Source organism: Ambystoma mexicanum, chromosome 6q (assembly GCF_040938575.1).
Source record: "Ambystoma mexicanum isolate Mex_15411 chromosome 6q, UKY_AmexF1_1, whole genome shotgun sequence".
Lineage (NCBI taxonomy): Eukaryota > Metazoa > Chordata > Amphibia > Caudata > Ambystomatidae > Ambystoma > Ambystoma mexicanum.
In genome coordinates, this window is record NC_090937.1 from 1033788072 (window position 1) to 1033812452 (window position 24381).

General features: G+C 46.5%; 1 protein-coding gene across 5 annotated transcripts in view; it reads right to left on the bottom strand.

Moving 5' to 3' along the window:
* The window catches only part of PCM1 (pericentriolar material 1), a 2166942-nt gene that overhangs the window by 641972 nt on the left and 1500589 nt on the right, over window positions 1-24381 (bottom strand). For all 5 annotated transcript variants that reach the window (XM_069631563.1, XM_069631561.1, XM_069631564.1 and 2 more), the window contains one exon: window positions 431-570. In XM_069631563.1, coding sequence (XP_069487664.1) covers window positions 431-570 — 140 coding nt within the window. The remainder of the gene's footprint in view (window positions 1-430; window positions 571-24381) is intronic.

The window sequence follows — 24381 nt, forward strand, 5'->3', positions numbered from 1 at the left end:
TGCTCGCATAACAGATGAGGTTAGCAAGGTAAGTGAAGTAAAAATGATTTACTTACCTCCAGAAGTCAGGAAAGGTAGAATAGCAAAAGAAGGGGCAGCAAAAAGAAAAATCTTTGATTCTTGCATGCAAGGAGATGGTAAAAGGCAATCCCTTAGGGGACACTATTTCAAGTTCGAGGTTCGCCAGCACACAAAGTAGGATCAGAATACAAGTTTAATGGGAACTAAATGTGCACCATATGAATGAATAATAAAAAAAGACAACCAACAGTTTAGTTTTTCTTAACATTAATATTAATTTACTCAGGTTATTCACAAACCACTGCTACATTATTTCTTAAAAGCAAGCAATTGCAAAGCAAAAGTAGAGATTCAATGTGAAAATGTGCCGACTGCGGAATTAGCTATATACATAACAAGGCGTACTTACCTTTAGAAAAGGAATAACTTCTTTCATAATTGCTTTAATTTGCCGGTCAAGCTGCTGAGTATCGATACGAGGACAAGGGACAGAAATACATTCTTCTACAGGATGCTGCACTGAGTGATCCTCTCCACTACAACTTGGTACTTTAAACGAAAACAATGGAATTAGAAAGGAGGTTCTTAGCAAGAATTATGATTTTAGCAGTTATTTTAAACGGGCAAACACGCAAACATAAAAGTATGACAAAAGAAATGGTCATAAGAATATCAGCTTTCAAGTTAAAAGTAATGGAGAGCCAAACCATACAAATGATGTAATACCCATTTTCCAAAAATGTTTAAAAAAACGTGGACGCCTACAAACATAAGGCATTATTAAAACAAACTATTTCAGAAATTTATATTTAGACAGTTACATATTAGTTCAGCAGAAGTGAACTAAACAGATGTAAATATATCCACTTAAAGTGTTAATCTACTCTTGAAAAGTTATTTTCCTCTGCTTGAAGATGAGCAAGCTTTTGATACAATTAGGTGCGCATTGCGTTTTCTTAAAATCTTTATTATGAGCACCAAGCATGCTAAATAACATTTACTAACTGTAAACTAATTTCACAGACATTAGTAGAGCCATGGATGCACATGCTCATCTCACAATCTGAAAATCCACAACAATATTTGACACAACTAAACCTATGGGATGTGAGAAACCTGAAGGTGTCTCACCCGCTAGTCCCCAGAGATCTGTCGTCCAGGTGGCCAGAACACAGCCATCGCTATTGGATCCAGTTCCTGAAGGTGGACCAGTGAGGGAGGATCACCTGGATGAGGGGTCTTCGGGAAGAGGAAGTGGGACACTGAAGGTTGAGACGCGGTAACCTCCTTCCTTGTAACACCTTTTCCTCTTCCTACCTATAGGATATTTAGAAGGCCCCTTCCCCCATTCCGACACTAACACTTTCCTACACCGTGACAGACGACGGACTAACACCAGAGCCGTTTACCCGACATGTCCAAACACAAGGGTCAGGCAGAGTCAGGCAATTGATAATAATCACACACACCTGACAACCCTTTATCTTCACCATAGGGATAAAAGGCAGAGCACAAGAGCGTATACGACGAGCAAGGCCGAACCCACAGCTACACCGTACCAGCAGTTCAAACTGAGGAGAAAGGCAGTGAGACCGGGTGGGACAACTAGGGGGGGGTAACTGCCTTTTCCACCTCAGACCCACAAAGCATCTGAAAAGGGAATTACAAGACCGGGAAGAACAGATGACGTGTGGAGTACCAAATGTCAATGGTGCATGATGGGCCTCCCGCACTGATATCACAGACGGGGAGGCACGCTGGCTACCGTGGTACCATCCTTGACTCCAGAAGCAAGCCAAGCCAGCAGACCCAAAACAATCGGCGAGTCAGAGGAAGCGGATAGCGAAGTGAATAGTATTGAGCCCAAGGTTGCAAGTGGCAACATTAGATAAACGCAAGAACTTGAGAACCAAGAACTTGTATGTGTTTGAACTATTGGGGGGAAGCCCAGAGAATGGCCAGCTGCAGGAGTGCTCATTCGAAGGACTCTCTCTGGCCCCTTCTTTGAAGAAACTACTAGTACCAGAAGACTGTGTAGACAAGAGTGAACCCGGCCGAGGGTTGTCCGCAGTGGGAAGCTGCAAGCTGCATTTGAGAGGCCGTAGTGAACCAGACGCAGGGAGGCCCAAGTTGCAAGAAGGATCCGAGCCCGGCGGAGGAAGATCCAATGGGCTGAGAGCAATCGCCTAAGGGCCAAGATTACAGAAGGAACTTTTGTTCGTTTGTTCTGACCCAGCAGACCTTCAAAGGCAAGAGACTTTACAGAAAAGAGACTTGGCCCCTGAAGGTTCTGGTATCGTTGAGCGGAATTGTTAACCTTGTGCTGGAGAGGCTCAGGAGTGTGCTGTGCTCAGAAGTCCTCTTTGTCCCGTGCTTAAAACGTGGGGAAGGGAGACCCAGCCATACCATCCTGACTTATCTTGTCTACAACATTATCCCACACTATTTTTGTAACTTAGCGGCAAGGATTGGCAATAGGCTTTTTAGTATAGGCCCTTTTTATTTGACAAGACGCCACTAGGACGGCCTTATTATTTGATGGTCGTAACTTTCTCCCATCTTAGATTTAGGTTCAGATTAGGCATTTATCTCACCCATGATAAAGTTTAACCAGGTTACTCACCGTAGTGACCACCTTACTCCTAGTCCATAGTCCCCTTTCCTCCATACTTATGCAACATCTCTCTGTTCTGTGGGACCGGAGCACTTTGTAAAAAGCATCCAAAAATGTGTCCTTCCTCTCTTTCTTGCGCGGGGCCTGTCACGCGGCCATAACCCCGCCCACCTTGGCTCCGCCCCGCGCATTGCACATCAGTCCTTTTCTATCGCCAGGTGAGAGACCTATTAGCAATAACAGAGGAACCTTATTAGAGGGGACGGCGGGCGGGCGTATGGAGGAAAGGGGACTATGGACTAGGAGTAAGGTGGTCACTACGGTGAGTAACCTGGTTATACTCCTACGTCCCGTCCCCTTTCCTCCATACTTATGGGAGATTCCCAAGCACTCCTAACAGGAACTACGGGTGGATGGAAATACCCCTTACTGAAAAAGGTTCTTCAGCACAGCCTGACCAAACTGAGCATCAGCTCTTGAGCTCATGTCAAGACAAGAACGCTTACAAAAAGCAGATGGGGAGGCCCAAGTAGCTGCCCTAGCGATGGACTCCCAGAGGACATATTTCTGAAAAGCAACCGCGGCTGCCTTGCCCCGCACCAGGTGTGCATGAATACCCTTAAGAGGTTTCAGCCCTTGGGCGGTGAAAGAGACTGGTGCAGGCGGCGATCCACTGAGAAATAGTCGCCTTAGACGCCTGCTAACCCTGAGGGTTACCGAAGGTCACAAAAAGTTGACAAATACTCCTAAGCTCGGAAGTCCTGTCCAGGTAGAACTTAAGAGCTCTTCTGACATCAAGACAGTGCAGAACCCTTTCAGCCTCAGAGGCAGGGTTCGGAAAAAAGAACGGTAGGGAGATCGACTGATTCAGATGGAATTCAGTTACCACCTTCGGTAGAAAGGCCGGGTTTGTCCGCAGGACTACCTTGTCCTTGTGAAAGACCAAGAAAGGATGCTCCACTGACCAGGCCTGGAGCTCACTCGCTCTCCTCGCTGGCGTAACGGCGACCAGAAAGGACACTTTCCAGGATAAGTACTTGAGGTCCACTGTGGCCATTGGTTCAAAAGCTTTATGGCACAGCGCCGTCAGGACTACATTTAGGTCCCACGGCGGATGTGGCCTACGAACCGGAGAGTAAAGGCGTGTCAAGCCTGCAAAATGCCTCTTAACCGCTGGGTTACTCAGATAAGAACATTGGTCTGTAGAAAGATAAGCGGAAACCGCTGAAAGGTAAGTTCTGCATGACAGAACGTGAACACCCGACTCTGCTAGACACCCTTGGGTCCAATTGCTTCTCCAAACCCCAATGACAGAACCTGAGCCATTTACTCCTGTATTGGGATCTGGTTGAGGGTTTCCTGGCTGCCTGGATAATACGCATGTTATCCATAGGCAATTTATTTTATTTTATTATTTTTTTTTTTATTGGTTTGTTCAAACCTTTAAAATAACAGTACAATCTCCAAATCCCTCCATCCAACTCTTAGTTTTTCTTCATCAGTCTGAATCATCATCGTTTTGGTTTCACACATGCAACCCATATACCTCGTCCATAACAGTTCTCTTAATTACGTAGTCCCAATTTTCCATTTTCAGTATCTAAATTACTTTTTAGAAATCGAAGGAAGTTTACTAAAGCAAATATAACTACTCTGTTGTTCCCCTCAAACAGTGCCTTCCACCAGTCATCTGTTTTCATGAATTGATGCTCATTGATCAGTTTACCAAAATGTCTTTCTCTTTGTTGCTCAAAAGCCGAGCAAACCATGACTAAATGTTTGATGGATTCATTACTCATTTTACAGAATCTGCACGCTAGATCGATGTTAGCAAACTTCGTCCATGTAACCAAACGCTCTTTTGTTAAAAACAAATTCATTCTAAAACGCATGTACAGGGCTCTTGAGTACTGATCTGGTAAGCAGGTTAGATATGTATGTCTCTGACCATAAGCTTTTGCTTCTCCCGGTACCTCACATATTAGAATTGAATTTGCTCTTGAGTCACAGGTCGATATCCAATCAGATCTCCAGATTTTCGTTTTAGCCATGTCTGGGTTCTCCTATTAGCAATGAGAGACTGATGTCGTACTCCTTTAATAGAGCCTGACAGAGTAAATTCCAATCAGACAATGTAGTGTCAACTCTGTCATTATCAGACTTATGTAATAATTCAAATTCCGGCACCGGAGTTTTAACCATCATTTTTCTATATAGACTTAGTAAGTTCCACGTGACTCTTGCTTTAATTGATATGAGCCCTAGCTCGTACCATAGACATGTTGTCGACGTACCCTTTGGAAGCTGCAAGACACGGGACCAAAAAATATTTTCTAGGGAATTCCACAAGACCTCTGCACAACCAAACGCATTTTCCCCACCATATATTAGTGCAGGTACCGCTTTTTGCTCAAAGAATAAAATGACAGGTTTTAGCGAAAATTTGCCAAATATTTCGTTGATTAGTTGCGCTTGGCACGCCAGGTGCCGGCACTTACTTTTTGCAACAGCAGACCACGGCTCATCTCTTCTACTGGCGCTGATTTTCATGCCCAAATAGGTCAAGTTCTTTACAATTTGTAGGCACTCATTTGCAAGCCGCCAGCGAAACTTTCCTTTTTTGCCTTTATTTCCCTGTAAATTTTCGAAAATCAGAATTTCACTTTTTTCTTTATTGATTTTGAGACCGTTTTCTGTTGTGTAATGATCAAGACAGTTGAGTTTTCGCTGGAGCCCAATAGGCGTCAAGTCTACCAAAATAAGGTTGTCTGCATAAACCAGGTATTCAATAGGAGACCCATAAAGTTTTGGAGGAAAGGTGGCTACACCATTAAAGGCTTGCATTATGTCTGAGATAAAGAGATTGAAAACAATTGCTGCCAACGGGCAGCCTTGTTTCACGCCCTTATATGTGGCAATGGCAGCAGACAACGTACCTTTCTCATCCAAACGAATCTTAATGGAAGTGTCCGTGTGTAACTCGCGGATTGCATCCACTAGGCTAGAGGGACAGTTCCGCCTCGTGAGTTTTTCCCACAACAGCTCCCTATTTATGCTATCAAACGCCTGTGACAAGTCTATCAGGGCCGTATAGATCTTTGTGTTTGACTTCAGTGCATCCATTTTCAGAAGATTTAACAGTAACAGGTTTAACCCACATCCTACTCCTTTTACAAAACCTGCTTGTCTGGGATCCACGTGGTTAGCAGCTGTAGCCCATTTTAGGAGTTTTTGTTGTAGGAGGCTGGTATAGATCTTCCCCAAGACGTCAAGTAGCGCTATAGGCCTAAAGTTTCGAGGATTAGTTCGATCCCCTTTTTTAAAAATAGGTACCACCACAGCGCTTTTCCAAGACTTAGGGGTCGAGCAGTTCTTAATGACTCTTTCAAACAACATTACACAAAAGTCTGTCCATAGTTCTGGGTTTTTCCTGATCGTAAAGTTAGTTAGGCCATCCGCCCCGGGAGCTCTAGAATCGTGCACGTTTTTAATTACGTTGAGTATATCAAGGCGCTCAAACACCAAGTCCCATTTATTTAACGCCGTATATATCCAGACTGTGGGAGATGGGTCTTTAGCATATAGATTTGAGTAAAATTTGGCCCACTTTACTTCCGAGACTGCATTAGCCTGTAATGTATGTTGAGGAGCCAAGCTGTTATTTATCAGTCTCCAGTACTCAGCCGATTTTTTACCAGACATTTTCTGTAACATAAGTTCGGAGTCATTTTGCATCATAAAAGCTGCATGTGATTTATGTCAGTTCCAGTATCTTTGTTTGATCATTCGTTTGCACTCCTTCCTGGATACACTGCTTATATTTTTTAGAGCCCTTAGTTCTTGTCGCATGGCTCTTTTTCGTTGCATGACAGCCAAATCAAATTTGTGTTTTGCTTGAAACTCCTTATGATTTATGTTATGTTTTCGTTCTTCATAATTGCAAAAAAGATCTCGATATTCAAGTGCTTTCGAGCCATGTTGGAAATTATGTGTAATAACAGCAACTTCTGTGTCCAACAAGTTTAAACGGATCCTACTGGATCCAGTAGTCACAGAAAAGCGCCAACCTTCCTTAAAGGAGAGTTCCGGGACTTTTTTTTTATTGTCCCTACGGTTCGGCCATGTGTTTTTAAGCATAACTCGGTAGATCGTGGAAAACTTTCCTATGGACCTTACCCGACTTTTCGTCCATTAACGCACTCGAAATCAGCCGCCATTTTCTGATAATCCTATCACTTGCCGCATCGCCCTGGCTCACCTGCTTTTGCGGCACTAAATCAAATCCCCCGCCCCCGAGGCTGACATCAGCAGACGCGTACCGCCCATTTCCCAACGCCAAAGCACGTTTCGTGTCAACAATCGCTGCGCCTCAGCTAATGAAGTGTCGCCATGGAAACGGCAGGACGCCTCTTTCCTCAATAAGTATAAACACACCGTTTCACAACACACAGCAGCAGATTTTCGATTCCATTACTCTCGCTGTGTTACTTTGAGTATTCTGTGACTCGTTTCTGTGCTCTGGTCAGCTACCTTCGTTGATTGTAGCCCGTGTGAACAGATACCAGTACCACCGCTATAAATTATTTTACTTTCTTTACCATACAATGGCTACAATAATGCCGTATATGTACGAGCCCGAGTACACCGAGGAAGAACTACTGGAAAGGCAAGCACGCGAAAATGATGGGGATTCGGACGGCAGTTGGGAGGACCAGTCAACGGATGAAGAGCCTGGACCATGTCGCATGGACGGCGTCTCCACCTGGTGCACGTGCAATCGTTGCGAGCTAATGCCAACTGAGGAGGAGAACTGCTGCTGCCGTGAAAATTCCGGGTGCTTGGCCTACATTTCGGAAGGCGAGCCAAGTCCGCAATGCATCACCGAGCTGCCAGAGTTCAGGGAAGCCTGCCTCTCACGGACAGTGTTGAGGATGATGATGGTGCTTATGCACGAACTTTGCGGCACTGTTCGTCCGCGTAATCCGAGTAACGAGTAAGTATACTCTGGTTGTGATGTCAGTGATGCCACTACTATTTCATGGTCGTCTCCCACATATAAAACTACATCTACATATCATTCGAATGCATGTAAATTGGTTCCATGTTGTGCATTTTCTAGATAGAATTTTTTTCAAAGCAGAATGACATTTTTGTACCTGAATCGACAGTGATAAGAAAGTTGTCATTTTAATACAGTTTGCATCTTTCATTTTCACAGGTGGTACAGGCTGGTGGCCTATCGTTGCTTCACTTGGTGGCTTCACGGGAGGCTCGGACACCGCGTTCGGAGAGTAATACCTGCCTGTGCGGTACTTGCCATTAGACAACATTTCCCCAGCGACAGTGGACAATACCGCGGCTTTTCCCGGGATGTGCTGCAACCGCAACTTTACAATGTGTAATGTTTATTATTTATGTTCAATTGAAATTAAGATCTAAAATAAAACCCAACATATATTTTAACAATGGTTGTTTTGATTTTTTAAATGAATCTAGTGTGTCTCCATTGAATAGTCTTCCTGTGCCTTGTCTTGTCACACCACATGTCTCCGGCCAGCATCCTCCCTCACGCTGGCCGCCCACCTTCAATCCACATAACCGTTGAACCCATATGCAGCAGACATACATATGTTATTTTGCGGGTTGGCATCAAGCCTCCCGGCCTTGCCTCCTCCCCCAAAAATACTTACCACACCACTTTGTTCAGGGTCTCCAGGGTGAACTGCACCCATATATTCTCCTGGGAGGCTGAGGTATTTATAAACTCACCCCCCTGCCTTCCATGTACTAGATCCTGCAGCCTGCCTCTTACATGCAGTTAGATGGCCTCTCCTTGGTGAGGCCCTACGGCAAACGAGTCTTGTCTGCACGACCACCGCCCGCACCGGGGTACTTGCGCTGGCAAGTGGAGCTGTCAGGGAGCGATAAAGGCCAAGAGGTGCCAAAGACCATGTACACTTCAAAGTGGTCTATAGAGCATGGGTTGTTGTTCCCATGTCTACCGCCAGACCCCGTGTCTCCTGCCAAGCATCTCCCCTCACGCTGGACGGCCCCCTGCAATCCACATAAGTGTGTCTCCATTCACGAGTCTTCCTGTGTCTTGTCTGCACGACCACCGCCCCAATCCACCCCCCGCCCTATCAAAGGCAGTTCGCACCGGGGTACTTGCGCTGGCAAGTGGAGCTGTCAGGGAGCGATAAAGGCCAAGAGGTGCCAAAGACCATGTACACTTCAAAGTGGTCTATAGAGCATGGGTTGTTGTTCCCATGTCTACCGCCAGACCCCGTGTCTCCTGCCAAGCATCTCCCCTCACGCTGGACGGCCCCCTGCAATCCACATAAGTGTGTCTCCATTCACGAGTCTTCCTGTGTCTTGTCTGCACGACCACCGCCCCAATCCACCCCCCGCCCTATCAAAGGCAGTTCGCACCGGGGTACTTGCGCTGGCAAGTGGAGCTGTCAGGGAGCGATAAAGGCCAAGAGGTGCCAAAGACCATGTACACTTCAAAGTGGTCTATAGAGCATGGGTTGTTGTTCCCATGTCTACCGCCAGACCCCGTGTCTCCTGCCAAGCATCTCCCCACACGTCATTCATTCACAAACACACCCCTGTTTCGAATTCTTTATAACCCACTTCATATTTCTAATGAGAACTTCTTTGCGCTTTGCTAGTCAACCCGTGAAGGTGCTGGTTGTCTGCTCTTCGTCTCTGTGAACTTCCGTGACCACTTTGAGCAAACTCATCAGTTTGCAACCTGTGAACTGCTCCCTGTTCTACGACAAGAAACTACTCTGATCCCTGCATCTAACTGTTTGCTCGTCAAGGTAAGGCCATGTACCATACTCATTTTGCGTCCAATTTCTTTTCGTTCAAGACAGTACATGCAAGGAACTAGTCACATGTTCTGAGTTTAGTCAAATTATTTTTGTATTTTTTTAAAGTTATTCAAATACTTATCCGCATGTGAATACCGTGTATAGTTCCAAAAACCAAAACATACCTTGCATTGAACCTTTTATGTATTTAATTTTTTAACACATTGGTATTCATAGAGAATTGTTGATCTTTACTTTTCAGAACTTTCCACAATGCCTGCCTGTTCCATTGGCGGTTGTCCTTCGAAGACCCATAATAAATCTGAAGGTACTATAATGCATGTTTTCCCTAAGACAATAGATCAGATAAGAGAATGGGTCCGATATTGCGGATATCCACCCTCTGAGCTTGAAAGTAGAGTCCTAGAAGTCTTTGCGGACAAGAGGGGTGATCGATACCGCATCTGCAGCAGGCACTTTACCTCTGACATGTACTCCACATCATTGCTAATAAAGAAGAACACACCGCGAGCGAGGCGAAAATTGCTCTCAACCGCTATTCCCACTCTATTCGTCCACATCCCTCCACTGGTGAGTCAAGTTTACGTATTTATCTCTCGGCCTTGCGGTAGTGTGTAGCATTAGATAACAATAATTTCCCCATTTATGTATCCACTCAATATGAAGGCGGAAGATTCTCCATCCGTGTCGTTATTGCAGTCATCAGCCACTTCAAGCGCCTATCGGGTAATCTTACTTGGCTATTCTGCCACTGACTTGTTTTAGGCATGTAAATCAATAGTTTTAATTTATCGTGTAATTATTTTACCTAATGGTACACCCTTGTACTCGTCCTCTAGTCTTTGTTTTCAGTTATAATTATTGTTATCCAAAATAATTCAAGTACTGTCTTTCAGGGAGATGCTGAGGAGTCCAACGTATTGACGACTACCGTTGATGTCACTCAGATGCTCGAGGTACGTTTCAGGACAGTTCCATCGATGGAGATCATCAGATCTTGCATTCTTGTAGCGTGATTGTTACACACAATGTTTCTTTCGTTTTTAGCCATTGATATGTCCTTCTGTCGTCGCCCTCCTATGTGTCTTCTTTTTTCAATATTGTGTTCATTACTAATGAAAGTCCTATGTTTCAGGGAGTCGATGGAGCATTAGTCCAAGAAGAAGGGGGAGCGTGCAGTTACGGGTCGGCGCAACAGCTTGCAGAAGTGTGCACCGCAGTTACATCGTCCCTTGATGTTCTTATGCATTTCGAGGTATGGATACTGACAGCTCGATCAAGCGAGATCATATGACGTGATTACATCCGCTATACTTCCTTCTTTATTAACGCAAGTACTATGTTTCAGGGAGATGACGGAGCTTCTTCTACAAGAACATCACCCCTAGTAGTTGATGCAGATTTCTGGGTGGTGACACTTCCAACGATCGAGCAAATCGAATCATATTTAGATATCCATTATTTATTTTAGACAACTGATCATTTGTGCAGGTCTATTTAGATGAGCCGTTCACGCCTGCACAAACTTTCTGTTCTTTTTATCAAAATAGAAAACCATACTAATGCAATTACTGTGTTTCAGGGAGTCACTGAAGCATCATCTTCAATAATATCATCAATGGAAGTCTATGAGGAGCCCGAGGTATGGATCTTGACAGTTCCATCTAACTAGATCAACAATGCGTGAATAATTGTCGTTTGAATGTTCTACACAAAGCGTTCATTCGTGTTTTGCTATTGAGATGTACGTGGGTATTGGTCCCCAAGTACATTTTGTGTTTTCGATATTATTATACATACTAATGAAAGTTCTATGTTTCAGGGAGTCCATGGAGCGTCAGTGCGTGATGGATGTGCTTATCAGGAAAACATAGTCGTTGCAGCGCAAGAGTAAGTGGAGACATGCACACACGAGTCGGAGCAACAGCGTCCTGATGTTGAAGTTCGAGGCAAGAAAGTTTCAAAGAAAAGAAAGCAAAAGAAGGTTAGTGTCCTGGTCACTATATTATGTTGTTTTTCACTGTTAATAGTTCAATACTGTAAGTTGTGTTTAAACTGAACACCCCTTTTCCAATCTGTCCTCTAGTTGCGAGTGGGTGTACGAACTAGATCTACACAGACAGTGAAGCGAACGAGAGATGTTGCTTGTCAAACCTTTTGGCAGGGACTTGAGACTGGAGAAGCATCGTGCCAATGGGAAGAATATGAAGTGATTGACAACGGAGCTATACCACCACCAGCCATTGATAGTGAATGTCCTCCTGGTAGTTCGGATGCAGTCGGAGATCAATTCACAGAATCCACACCCGCAAAAACTAAGACGGCGAGAAAGTTGAAGAAATTGTTTTATTCACCCATCGCCGGAGAAGGAACAGATGTTGCAATGGAAGAGAATGAAGTAGACGACAATGAAACACCATCAATATCACTGAACATAGCGGAAGACGATATCAGAGATTCTACCTTTCATGTGAGTGACATGTCCTCAACGTTACAGGCCGAACCAGCTGGGATGCAGAGTGACAGTATAAGGAAAGAGGCCAAATTCATTGTATTCGATAGTTGTTTGATTGATATTATTATTCGGATTAAATGTGGGCATTTGGTAGGTGGGGAAGTATGTGGGGAGCCATTGATTAATGTGACTCGTGCAATTCGAGGCACTAACCTTAAAATACATGCCACCTGTACAAAATATCATCCTTTCACATGGTCTGCACAACCTATGCTGGGACAACTGCCAGCAGGCAATCTACTTTGTGCAGCGGCTGCACTTTTTAGTGGTTCAAGTTTTAAAAAATTAGAGTCTTTCTTTCAGTTTGTGGGAATCCATTTCATTGCGAAAACTCAGTTCTACAAATACCAAACCGATTATCTATTTCCAGCCATTAGCGAAGCTTGGAGAATGGAAACAATGTCTATTGATAGTACATTCGCGGGCAAACGGTTCAGGCTAGCCGGTGATGGACAGTGCGACAGCCCAGGATTTTCAGCCAAGTACTGCACCTACCACTTTCAGGACATGGAAAGTAAGAAAATTGTGAGTTCGGTGGTCGTGCAGGTGTCACAAAGTACATCCTCAGTGGCCATGGAGAAAGTTGGCTTTGTAGCATCATTGCAAGAACTACAATCGCGGGGAATGGTGATCGACCTGATAGCCACGGACAGACACGTTTCAATTGCCAAGACAATGAGAGAACAGTACAAAAATATAAATCACCAATTTGACGTTTGGCATCTTGCAAAATCAATCAATAAAAAATTTTCGGCTGCAGGTAAAAAAAAAAGAATTGCAAGGTATTTCACAGTGGTCCAAGTCAATCAGCAACCATCTTTGGTGGAGCTCAAAAACATGTGGAGGGTCGTTGGAAATTCTACTGGAAAAATGGCGGTCAGTAATGCCACACTGTACAAATGTTCACCGATGGAACACGAACCAACATTTCCACAATTGTGAACATGGCCATTTGTCCACAGAGGAGGCACGGAAGAAGAAGTGGTTGATTCCTTCATCACCCACTCACAAAGCCATTGAAAAGATTGTATTTGATAAAACTATAACAAAAGCTTTGAGGGGACTCACGGAATTCTGCCACACAGGAGATTTGGAGGTGTTCCACAATATGTGCCTAAAGTACAGGCCAAAACGATTGCATTTTGGCATGGAGGGCATGATAAATCGGACTCTTTTAGCGGTCTTGGCACATAACCATAATGTTGGCCGTCAACAAAGTAGGACGACCGGAACTTTAGGGACGCTTCGCTACAATAAGGCCTTCACTAAAAGAAGTAAACAATGGGTGATCAAACCAGTGTTGAGGATATGCAATATGAGTTTATTGAGAAACTTATTGTTGACGTCCTAGATAGGCACATAAATGGAGTTGTGAACAAACCTGTGCAGGGGACAACTGCATTGCCACCCAACATTGCATCTGTTCCATGTCCACCTAAAGAAGAACTCATTGAGAAATACACATCACGGTTTAAATGATTGTAATTTGATTGTCTGTTCTCTCAAGTCTCCTCATGTCGCAGGCCCATTGAATATGTGTTTCTATGTATTGTCTAAATAAAAGTGATTGCTCAGTGTACATGCAATGTGTCTCTCCACCCTTGTTCATTTGCGCATTAAATTAAACCAAACAGTAATATAAATCATTTTTCAATAAATATAGAATCTCTCCGTATTTATGGTTCTGTGTGGCTGCAAAGCACGCAGACAAAATGCAAAGATGGAGTGTAAATTTCAAGTCCTGTGAGAATGCCTTACACTGAATGTAGCTAACTTGGAATGTGTGCTCGTTCGAAGTGAAGGTCAGCTGCTTTGATTTTTTCTCGGGTGCCAGAATGGCCCACGACTCAGAATAAGGTTCTATTGTATTTTGACCTTGACAGGCCTGGACCACGTAAGAAACGATAATGAATATAATTTCAGAAACGAAAGCCATTTCATGTTCGTTCATTAGAAGAAATAACGTCGGCATAGAAGGAGTGGTATTTCGGGGCTGCCCTACGCACAGACGCAATGGAAAATGCAAATATAATGTAAGTAACTCTTTAGATGAGTTTATACCGCAATTTAATTACTATACAGTACGTTCTATGTGGCATGTTGTTTTGTACCGCACACTATCTTGGGGAGAACCGTCTACTTTTACAGAAGCACCTCAAAACCTTTGCTTCTGCTTTCTCTCTCCCTCTCCCCTGCAACAACTGGTCCACTGTCTGCGATCTCGGTCCTGGGCCCTTCCACTCTCCACCTGCACTCCCTGTCAACCCCTGCACTGAGGGACTGTCTCAGTATCCTACAGCCCCCCCTTGACGTTTAAAACCCAGTTGCACTGTCCTAGCTATGAAATAATTTACCGACCGAATATATAAAATGAATAATTTTAATAAAGATCTGATGGTGAGACTAATTTCATTGTTTATGTTTTTCAAACAGGTACATCATGCATTACTGCATGTGTCACGAGTACCAGACACCGGCGGACGGCTTCTTTAACCGCCAGTTGCTTCTCCGCGTGAACAACGTTACCACCCTGACCATTTTATGGGACGATCGCCAAGTACAAGTATGCCCTTACGCGGTACTAACGGCTAGATGCAACATACAGACCGTTGTGGTGGCCTAGTGCCTCGTTGTTGGAACAGCCATGCGATTATCAGTGCGACCGAAGAGCTTATTTTATCGTAAACCAACACCATGTCTACTGCACACGAACATCGCTTGCCTCAAGACGAAATATTTTGGATCGAGAGCAAATAAAAATTCATTTATCTAAGACCCTGTGTACAGCAAAGGAACATCGTGTGCCTCGAAACGAACTTTTCGGAACGTGAATGCAAATCGCTGAATATTCTCAAAACATTTGATGTCAAATAAATGTACTTTGCCAAATGTACAATCTTGCCGTTTGCTTTTAAACCACTGTTTCATATTCCGAATTGTGGCGCTGTATTGTGAGATGATCTAAGACCCTGTGTACAGCAAAGGAACATCGTGTGCCTCGAAACGGAACTTTTTGGAACATGTGCAAATAAAAATGCTAATCGCTGAATATTCTCAAAACATTTGATGTCAAATAAATTTACTTTACCAAATTTACAATCTTGCGGTTTAATTTAAAAGTACAGTTTCATATTCCCAATTGTGGCGCGCTGTGTTGTTTGAGCTCATCTGTGTTGATTTCCTGGTTCTGTGTGGAGTCGCGTAGAAGACGCCTGGGCGCGTTTGCCTACGCAGCTCAGTCACGTCACGGATAGAGGCGGGGAATATGAATGTTTTGATCAAGTCTGTTTCAGGGGCGGGGGATTTGATTTAGTGCCGCAAAAGCAGGTGAGCCAGGGCGATGCGGCAAGTGATAGGATTATCAGAAAATGGCGGCTGATTTCGAGTGCGTTAATGGACGAAAAGTCGGGTAAGGTCCATAGGAAAGTTTTCCACGATCTACCGAGTTATGCTTAAAAACACATGGCCGAACCGTAGGGACAATAAAAAAAAAGTCCCGGAACTCTCCTTTAATACCCGGAGTAGAATGTTCAAATATAAATTGAAACATATCGTGGTCGCTATGCTTCATTCTGACAACTTCCATTTCTTTTGTCCGTTTGTGGATGTTTTCAGAAACAAATATATAGTCAAGTACTGATTCCTGATCAGACCTTCTCCATGTAGGACATGCAGGAATGTCTCCGACAGTTTGGCCGTTGAGCATTGATAGACCACGGAGCTCCATTTCTAGGCACCACTGAGCTGCTACTTCTTCGTGTTTATGGGCCTTCTTACCCTTTAGCACAATTCTGTCTACATTTGAGGCACAAACGATGTTTAAATCCCCACACACAATTAGGTCCAATGGCAGCTCCTTTGTTAAAAGATTGATCAATGCTGTAATTTGATCAATAAAAAGCGAGTCGTCCTTGGCCAGATGATTCCAATATACGTTAATGATATACAAGTATGGTGCCTTACAACCATTCTGGTGGGTACTGATGGTGACAACCTGGATAAAAGGAGATGGATTGCGTGAATTCAAAATCTGAAGGCCAGACGCTTTTTTTATAGCCACAAGCAGGCCAGCCATCGGTCTACCTTTTGCCTGCTTTATGGCTGGATTAAATGCCACTTTCAAGACTTCCAGCAACGGATTTTGCAAAAGCCATGTTTCTTGTAAACATAATATATCCAATCCACAGGCCCACGATGATTCAAAAAGGTGCAAAAAAACCACGGGTATTCCATGAACCCATGGTGCACCCTTTTGGGCCCTCTGGTTCCTGGCATTACTTTTCCAGTTGATTATTTATGGTTGCAGCCAACCATGTCCAGTTGTCATCTCTGTTACCTGGGGATTCTTGAGTCTTAGGGTCAACCCCTGTACGCAAAGGGTTCACCGTTCCATTAATCGTTATTCTTATCGGATCCCTTGTGTGGGGTGCCTCGGTGGAGAGTAAAGCTTGATGCAGACCCAACGCCGACTCTCCAGTTTTGATCTCGCCTTGGTTTGTTTCTATTTCTTCAGTCAGAGCGTAACTTGTGGCAGCAACTATTGGAAGGTCCGCCTTCTCTTCAAGCGAGCCAAATTGTCGGTCTTCTTCAATTTGTGCTACGTCGAACCCCAGTGATATCAGCACAGGGCCAGCATCCAACAGGGCTTCCACAATAAGTTTAGACTGTAGATGTAAAATCACAGCATCATTTTTCTTTTCATTGAAGAATTCCACAATTTTTAGATCCGCAGATTCAATTGCTCTTAAACTTGGGATTAGATGGCACACCCATAGCCCATTGTGTCGGTTTAAGAATAGTTCATCAGAGGTTTCAATTAGTTCCAAGAGGAGTCGATGTGGCGCCTGTATTGAAGGTGCTTGTCATTTCCTCCCTTTCCTATTGACTTTAGGAGTATGCACATTTTTGTTACTCTGCCGCGCTGTTTGTGTCTTTGGGTCAATTCCCATATTCAGGCTTGAAGTTTGTCTATTTCTATGTGATATCGTTGACCATTATTCACAGAGTTGGACTCTCTCTTTTGAACTTGCACGTTGTCAGTATCAAGCAACACCTCGTGCGCAACTTGCAGGCTTGACAACAGGCCTTTAATTTGCGACTTAGCAGCAATCAGTCTTCGTTTGGCCTCTAATGTCGTGAATATAGGTTCCAAACTATCCTTCACATTTTATAGCGAGGGTGGCGGTTGGATTAATTGGCACTTTCTAGATGGAATTATCGAGGACGTCGCTGCAGTTGGATCCTGTGTTACAGCCTGTGCCACCCTGTCGCATGCATTTATGTCTGCCTGCACCGCCGGCACAATGAGTCCTTCTGGAGCAATTACAGGTTGCACCAGAGTGGTTGATTCAGGTAAACTCATAGGGTGGACCACAGCTGGCTCCTTCCCAGTAAGTTCTTCGTCGTTATATGTTGAAAGGTTTATTAGCAAATCTGTGCCATCGCTGCTGCTAATTAAAGATTCCTCTAAAACGATTGGGCCAGACGTCACTGCATGTATACCTTCCTTTCTTCCGGCGTTGTCCGCTCCATGGAAGGGTCCATTAACCGTTACATTGACTGTTTTAAGATGACGCAGGAATTTTCTTGAGTCAGCACTGCGTTTAGCTTTCCTTTGCAGCTGATCTTTACTTTTTTTGATCAAGCCGTTCCTTGGCTGTGCACTAATTGCAGTGGTCTTTTGGGTGTCCAATGGGCCTTTAAAGATATAAAGATATTATATAGTTCAGGCGTCACATCAACCGCTCCCTTAAGGGGTATAGCTGACGTTTGGGCGCTTGTTATTTCCCTGTTAGCTGGTGTTATTGAAGTTGATGGCACTTAAGGATTTAAAAGAGCCAAATTCGAGGCCACTTGGGACTCCTTAATAATGCTGGCAAATGCACTGCTGACCTTGTTTAGTTCTTTCAAAGGAACGTTCACAGGTTGGCAGTCATCTGCAAGTGTGCCATTCGCAGAAACCACAGCCAGTGATGCGCAACCTGGATGCTTATGCGTTTGTAATAAAGACGCCTCATTGCCGACGGGGCTCCGAAGGTGCAATATAGTTTTCGTTTGCGAGGGTGAGCTTAAAGTAGCATATTGTGCTGAGCTGCTAGCGTGCTTTTGAATATTCCGTGCAACATTGGCACGTTCCTGCTCAGTAATGCGTTCTACATTTGCTGGTTTCACTATTTTAGGTAGCAGGCAGGCTACTGGACCAGCGGTCACATCCGTTTGCTGGTCACGCTTATTTTTCTGTTGTTGAAAGATCCCCAGTGCCTCTTTTGCAACCTCTGCCAATAGTTTTTTGTCCAAAATTGCATTTATCGCATGGTCAATAAGGGCTTCTAGGGCATGGTGAGCAGTGTCCCGCTCTTCCAACACGTTACTGGTGGCACGTGGGTGTACCCTACCACGATGCACAGGTCTTCTAATCTTCGGGTAGGGGCGTTCCATTATGGACGAGTCAGTGGAATCTTCATCTGTTGAAGAAAAAGTAGTGGAGGCTAAGAGTTTGGTGGGTTCCATCCGAATTGGATTCATTGTTGAAAGCGGTGACGAAAGTTCCAGTGGGATAGTTGACATTTTCAGTTTTTTATTCTGTGAACAGCTAACACTAGGAGACATGCTCCCAATTAGCCTCCTACGTTTCAGTAGGGAGCTTGCCTCTCGTGTTTGAGTTATAGGCTGTGGCAACACTGGTGCTTCATCAAAACAAGGAGCAACATTTTCGCACTCCAACATGGACACTCCGCAATTCACTAAATTTTTAGCAACTCTTTCCGCATTAAGGCGTGTGAGGTCGTTTAAGAGCTTGTTAGCTACCTCCAAAGAGTTCCTTCTTTCGGATCCAAGTCTCAAATCATTAAAGGAGGCAGGACAATCTTGAGTGGGTGGCTCATTATTTTGGTCTTGACCAGCCACCCTTCCCACCCGCTGTGGTGGCACACTTCACCAAAGCAACGTCTTCCCCACTTGTCTCTGAGACGTTCTTACCAATGAATACCTCCTCGCTGGCATCATCTGTCACGTGATTGGTGTTGCCAATAAAGGCTACTGTGTCTACAGCACTGTAAACCCTGGGCCATGGGGACACCAGATTTCCAGTGGAATTAGGCGATTGAATAGTAGACAGATTCAAGTACGTCGTCACTACCTCCACAGATCTCTGATGCTCAGCCTTGCCACCAACAAGCACACTGTGTTCGCATGGCAGTTCGCCGTCACCATCCATCTGGGCAACTAATGTCGTCACCATATTCACTTCAACAGGTGATCCAATCTCCTCCACAAACCTTCCATGGGGCCCTCCGCCCGCCACCTCCACGGCGGCAGGCCCCACCACCCCGGCAGCACAATACCCAGAGTCGAGTCCCTCTCCGTTTACCCCCCCCAACAAGGGTATCCCCACCACTGCCGCTAATATCGTCCAATAATCGCTGCTCCTCAGTCAATTGGGTTACCTGTACAGGTAGATCCACCGACAACTCGGCAGGGAGCGGTATCAATGGCCAATTCTCAGTGCCTGTGACTCGAGCAGGGCAAGTAAGTGGTTTTAGCATCGCACTGTGCACATTCCCATTTCTTTGTTCCCTTGGGAAAGAGCCTCTAGATAATGTAGGCGGTGGAACTATAATATTTGATACTAATACGTCAGATGGGTGAGTAGCAATGGTTAGTGTCTCAGAAAGCCGCTCCGTGTGTAATCCTGCTGCACTAGCAGGCTTCGGCCATTCATTTATGTACTGCACCAGCTCCATAGTCGGCGTAGATTCTAGCTTACGCTGGGCTCGAGTTTCCCGCATTGTGCGGGCCGGCTTGAGCTTTCACCGTTATGCTTCCCACAGGTGAATGTTAACAATTGCAAAAGTAATTAGAAGATAGTCAGTAGAGGATTAGACCACATCCACGACAAAGTCACACACACCGGCTCCCGCTTCCACTTACCAACGTATATAGAGCAATGTATAACCGTGCTGTCACAGTCCAAGAAGAGCGTGGAGCGTATCAGCGCAAACAGCGGGAAACAGCGGGAAACAGCGAGTCGTCTCAGCCCTTTTCTCCTCTCAGGGCTTCTCGCTGCAAGGGTTCCCAGCTGAGTCTTTTAACAGCGTCTTCCAGGAAGTGAGTCAATGACGCTCTCCGACGCTCGTGTCGGTTAAAGAAACAGGCGCTTCACAAGTTGCAATCCTACGGTGTCATTCTCTGCCGTGCAGCATGTGAAAGCGTGTATATTCCAAGTGATAAACAAAAGCAGTGCTTATCAGCGCAGTGGGAAACAGTGAGTCGTCTCAGCCCTTTTCTCCTCTCAGGCAAATTAACATGCTCTAAAGACTTGAACTCAGGCTCCATGCTGCCAAGCTGAGCGATTGTGGGGAGGGGTGCCACATCTGCTGTTCCCCTTGGTGAAGAAGATCGGGAGTTACTGGTAACCTGATTGGCGGATACACCGACAGGTGTTGAAGTTCTGAGAACCAAAACCTGTCCGGCCACCACAGGGCTATGAGTAGAAGCAAACAGTTTACAGAGTTCTTCAGCTTCCAAATTGCCCGATCGACTAGAGACCGAGGCGGGAAGGCGTAAGCCCTCATGTTGTGCCATGGAATCTCGAGAGCATCCCCCAGAGAGGAGGCTCCCAGCCCCCCTCTGGAGGCATACTGAGGAAGTTTCTTGTTTACCGCCATAGCGAAGAGGTCCACCTCCGGTGTGCCCCAACGCTAGAAAATCCATGAGAGGACCTCCGCCTTCAACTCCCACTCGTAGCTGGCCCGGGATGTGTACTGCAAGCAGCCAGACACCATGAAGCACGGCCCACTCCCATATCTGGATAGACAGGTCCATGAGGGGGGTGGGGGGGAGACTTCGTTCCCCCTTGCTTGTTGATGTAATAAATTGCCACCACATTGTCCATGGGAATGCGGACCACCTTGTTGGCAATGAGCGGTCTAAACGCCTTGAGCGCCAGAAAGATCGGCAGAAGCTCCAAATGATTTATGTGCAGGAGCTTGTCCTGAGGCGACCAGAGGTCCGAGGCCTGAAGATCGAACGTCGCGCCCCACCCCAGAAGGGAGGAGTCCGTCGTGATCATCACCATGGGGGCTGGGTCCTGAAACCCCGCGCCCCCGACAGGTTGCTGAGAGATGAGCACCAATCCAGGTCCACTCTCATGGAATCCGGAATCATTATCCGCTTGGAATCCGGGTCCACAGCCTGACGCCAGGAACTCCGAAGAGCCATCTGGGTCCATCTCATCTTGAGACGAGCAAGAGGAAGAGCCAGCACACACAAGGCCATGAGGCCCAGAAGCTCTGGAACCACCAGGCCGACATGCTCTCCGACTGCGCAAACCTCTGACACGTGGCTAACAGATCCGCCATTCTGTCCCCAGTCAGGTACACTCTGCAGTCGATCGTGTTCCAGCGAAAACCCAGGAAAATCAGGTCCTGCGAGACAGTCATGGAAGATTTCCACCAGTTCACCGACAGCCCAAGATGGAACAGGAGCTGAAGGAGAGACTGGAGATTGCCCGTTGCTGCCAGCGGGCAAGGGCTGCGTAAGAGCCAGTTGTCCAAATATGGATACACATGGATACCCTGGAGACGAAGATAGGCCGCAATCACCGACATCATCTTCGTAAAGACACGCAGCACCGAGCTGAGGCCAAAAGGAAGCACTCGAAACTGGAAGTGCTCCTCTCCCAAAGAGAAGCAGAGATATCTCCTGTGTGGGTTCCAAATCAGGATATGTCCGGAAGATCCACAACGCTGAACCAATCGCCCATCTGCAAGGAGGAGCGTATCTGGCTAGGCGTGATCTTGAATTTCTCTTGGGGTAGGAAAAGATTGAACTGGGAAAGGTCTAGGATGGTGCGCAGGCCAGCCTGGTTGGGTTTGGGCACCGTAAACAGCCGGGAGTAGAAGCCCTCCTCTCGCTCCCCGAGGGGAACGGGTTCCACAGCTCTGAGGTCCAGAAGTTTCTGAACTTCAGCTTTGAGGGAGGGCGAGCCTGACCGCTCAAAAGGAGGGTTGAGGGTTGGGGTAGGGGGTAGAGGTAAGTGGAAGCCCGCCCGAGCGACTGACGAGACCCATCTGTCTTCTGTGATGGTCTGCCACGCCTCCCAATGAGACGCAACGCGTCCTCCCACCGGGGTCTCGTGTGAGCGCGGAAAAACCCTCATTTAGTAGCTTTATCGGTGGCGGTGCCACCTGAACCTGAGGAGGAGGCTGAAGAGCGGGAGAAAAACAGCGTCCGTTGTTGCCTACGGCGGTTATTCCCCGCAGGGGTATCCACTCTGCGAGATTTGCGGTCGAGGAAGCCCCTAAAGCCAGAGGAAGGTCGACTTTGTGACAACGGTCTCTGGGTTTTGAAAGGAGCCTTAACCAGGACAGACAATGACTTAGCTGTCTGAGTGCTATCCTTCGTCTTGGTGAGCTCTACATCTGTTGTAGAATGAAAGAGCTCCTTACCATCGAACGGAAGGTCCAACACCTTGTCCTGCACTTCTTTTGAAAATGTAGTGGCATGCAGCCACGCCTGCCGTGAGGTATCAACCTCCAGCATAAGGCCCCGAGCCGAGGTGTCTAGGCGATGTGCCGCAGCCTCCAGGAGATCCTGGGCCAAGACCCTGGCATCGGATAGGCCACCTTTGAAGTCTTCCAGCTTCTTGACCGGGATAAACTCCAACAGACCTTTCCACATCCGCATGTTAGCTCCCACTAAAATCAATTCAGCGCTGGCCTGCCTGAGCTACAAGGCCGAGTTGGCAAAGATTTTCCTCCCGAGGGAGTCTAGGAGCTTGTCCTCCTTTCCCAGAACCTGAGTAGCCGTCGTGGACGAGGATGCTGCAGGCCTGGACTGCAAAGTGGCCGCAGCCACCACTGTGGAGGAGGGAGGCGGACAAGACGACAGGGCCACCTCTTCTGAAGAATGCAGCCTTTATCTCGTGTCAATTTTCTTATTGACAAAAAGTCCAGAGTGTGGCTTTTCCCACACTCTGCGGACCTTGGTCAGAATGTCCTTCTGCAAGAACAGGCCAGTACGCTCCAAGGGAGACAGGGTGAACGCCCCAGAAAGCACACCCTCCTGCGGAGCGGGTGCCTCAGGCACCGGAACATCTAAGAAACTCATCATGTCCAGTACCCGGTCATGAAAAGCTCTAATAGAGCGGGGAAGGTCCTTGTTGTCCTGATCGCCTTGGGCGTTATCTGACAGGTCAGGATCCTGCTTAGCCGTGTCAGGTGCTGCCTTGTCCACCGGGGACAATGGAGGCAAAGGCGGAAGAGTCGGGGAAGGCACCGTAGGCAAGGGAGGCGCCGGCAGAACCACCGGAGGAACGGGTGGAGCCGGAGGTGCAGGTGGACATATCTCCCTGAAAAGCCCTTTGAAATATTCCCTCATGGGGTCGGTACGCATAAGCGTTTGAAATTTACCGAAAAAGGCGTCCTCAGGGGACTGTTTAGGAACCTGAGGAGGCCTCTCATGAGGTGGACAAATCCAGGGACATAACGGGGAAGGGTGCCACATAGGCACCTCCACCGACGTATCCACATAAATCAAAGGTGCCGACCCCGCAGGCAACGAAACATTGTGCGGAAGATGCATCCGGGGGTTCCAATCGTAAACTGGCCGATAAGGATGCGCACAAGGGACTCTATGTTCACCCAAGGGACCAAACCCTACACCTGAGGCTGATGGTGTAGTTGTAGGGTTAGCACCTAAAATGGCTGCAGCGGTCGTGGCGGGAACAGGCGCCATTTTGTCCTCATCTGAGGGGAACTGCAGCACGTGAGAAAGTGAGGCAGGGGTCCCCGTCGATGGATCAGGGGTCTTAACTTCAGCCTTAACATAAGGAACTTCGGCAGAGCCGGTACTGTGAGGCCTGGAATGTTTTTATGACATGCCAACCGCCAACTCAGCCTTCGAAGGAAGGACCTCGGCACTGCCGGTAAAACAAGAACTTTGCTTCTTTGCCCCCTCAACAGGTCTGGTATCACCGCAGGAGCGGGAACCGTGAGAAACCGCTTTCACCGACAAGGCCTTGTCAGGCCTCTAAGAACTGTTGGTAGCTTTAGCCTCTGAACGAGGGACCTCGGACCCAGGTCCGGTAACAGCCTTATCTACTCGGGCCTCGAACATCCGTTCGGTAACGACAAGCCCACCCAAGGCCTCGGGGCGCACCCCAATCTTATTTTTGAGGGAAGCCGACAGAGGCCTCAGAGCGAGTTTCGGTACCCCACAACTCAGTAGGACTGGGTCTACAAACAGCCCCCACAGGAGGGGCCTCGGAGCGTACTCCGGTATCCACAGGCCCCTTACGAAGACCCTCAGAGAAAACTCTGGTAGAATTATTAGGCCCAACAGGCACCTCAGGGCGAACCCCTGTGACAAAGCGATCAACACCCCTCCCGGCCCTA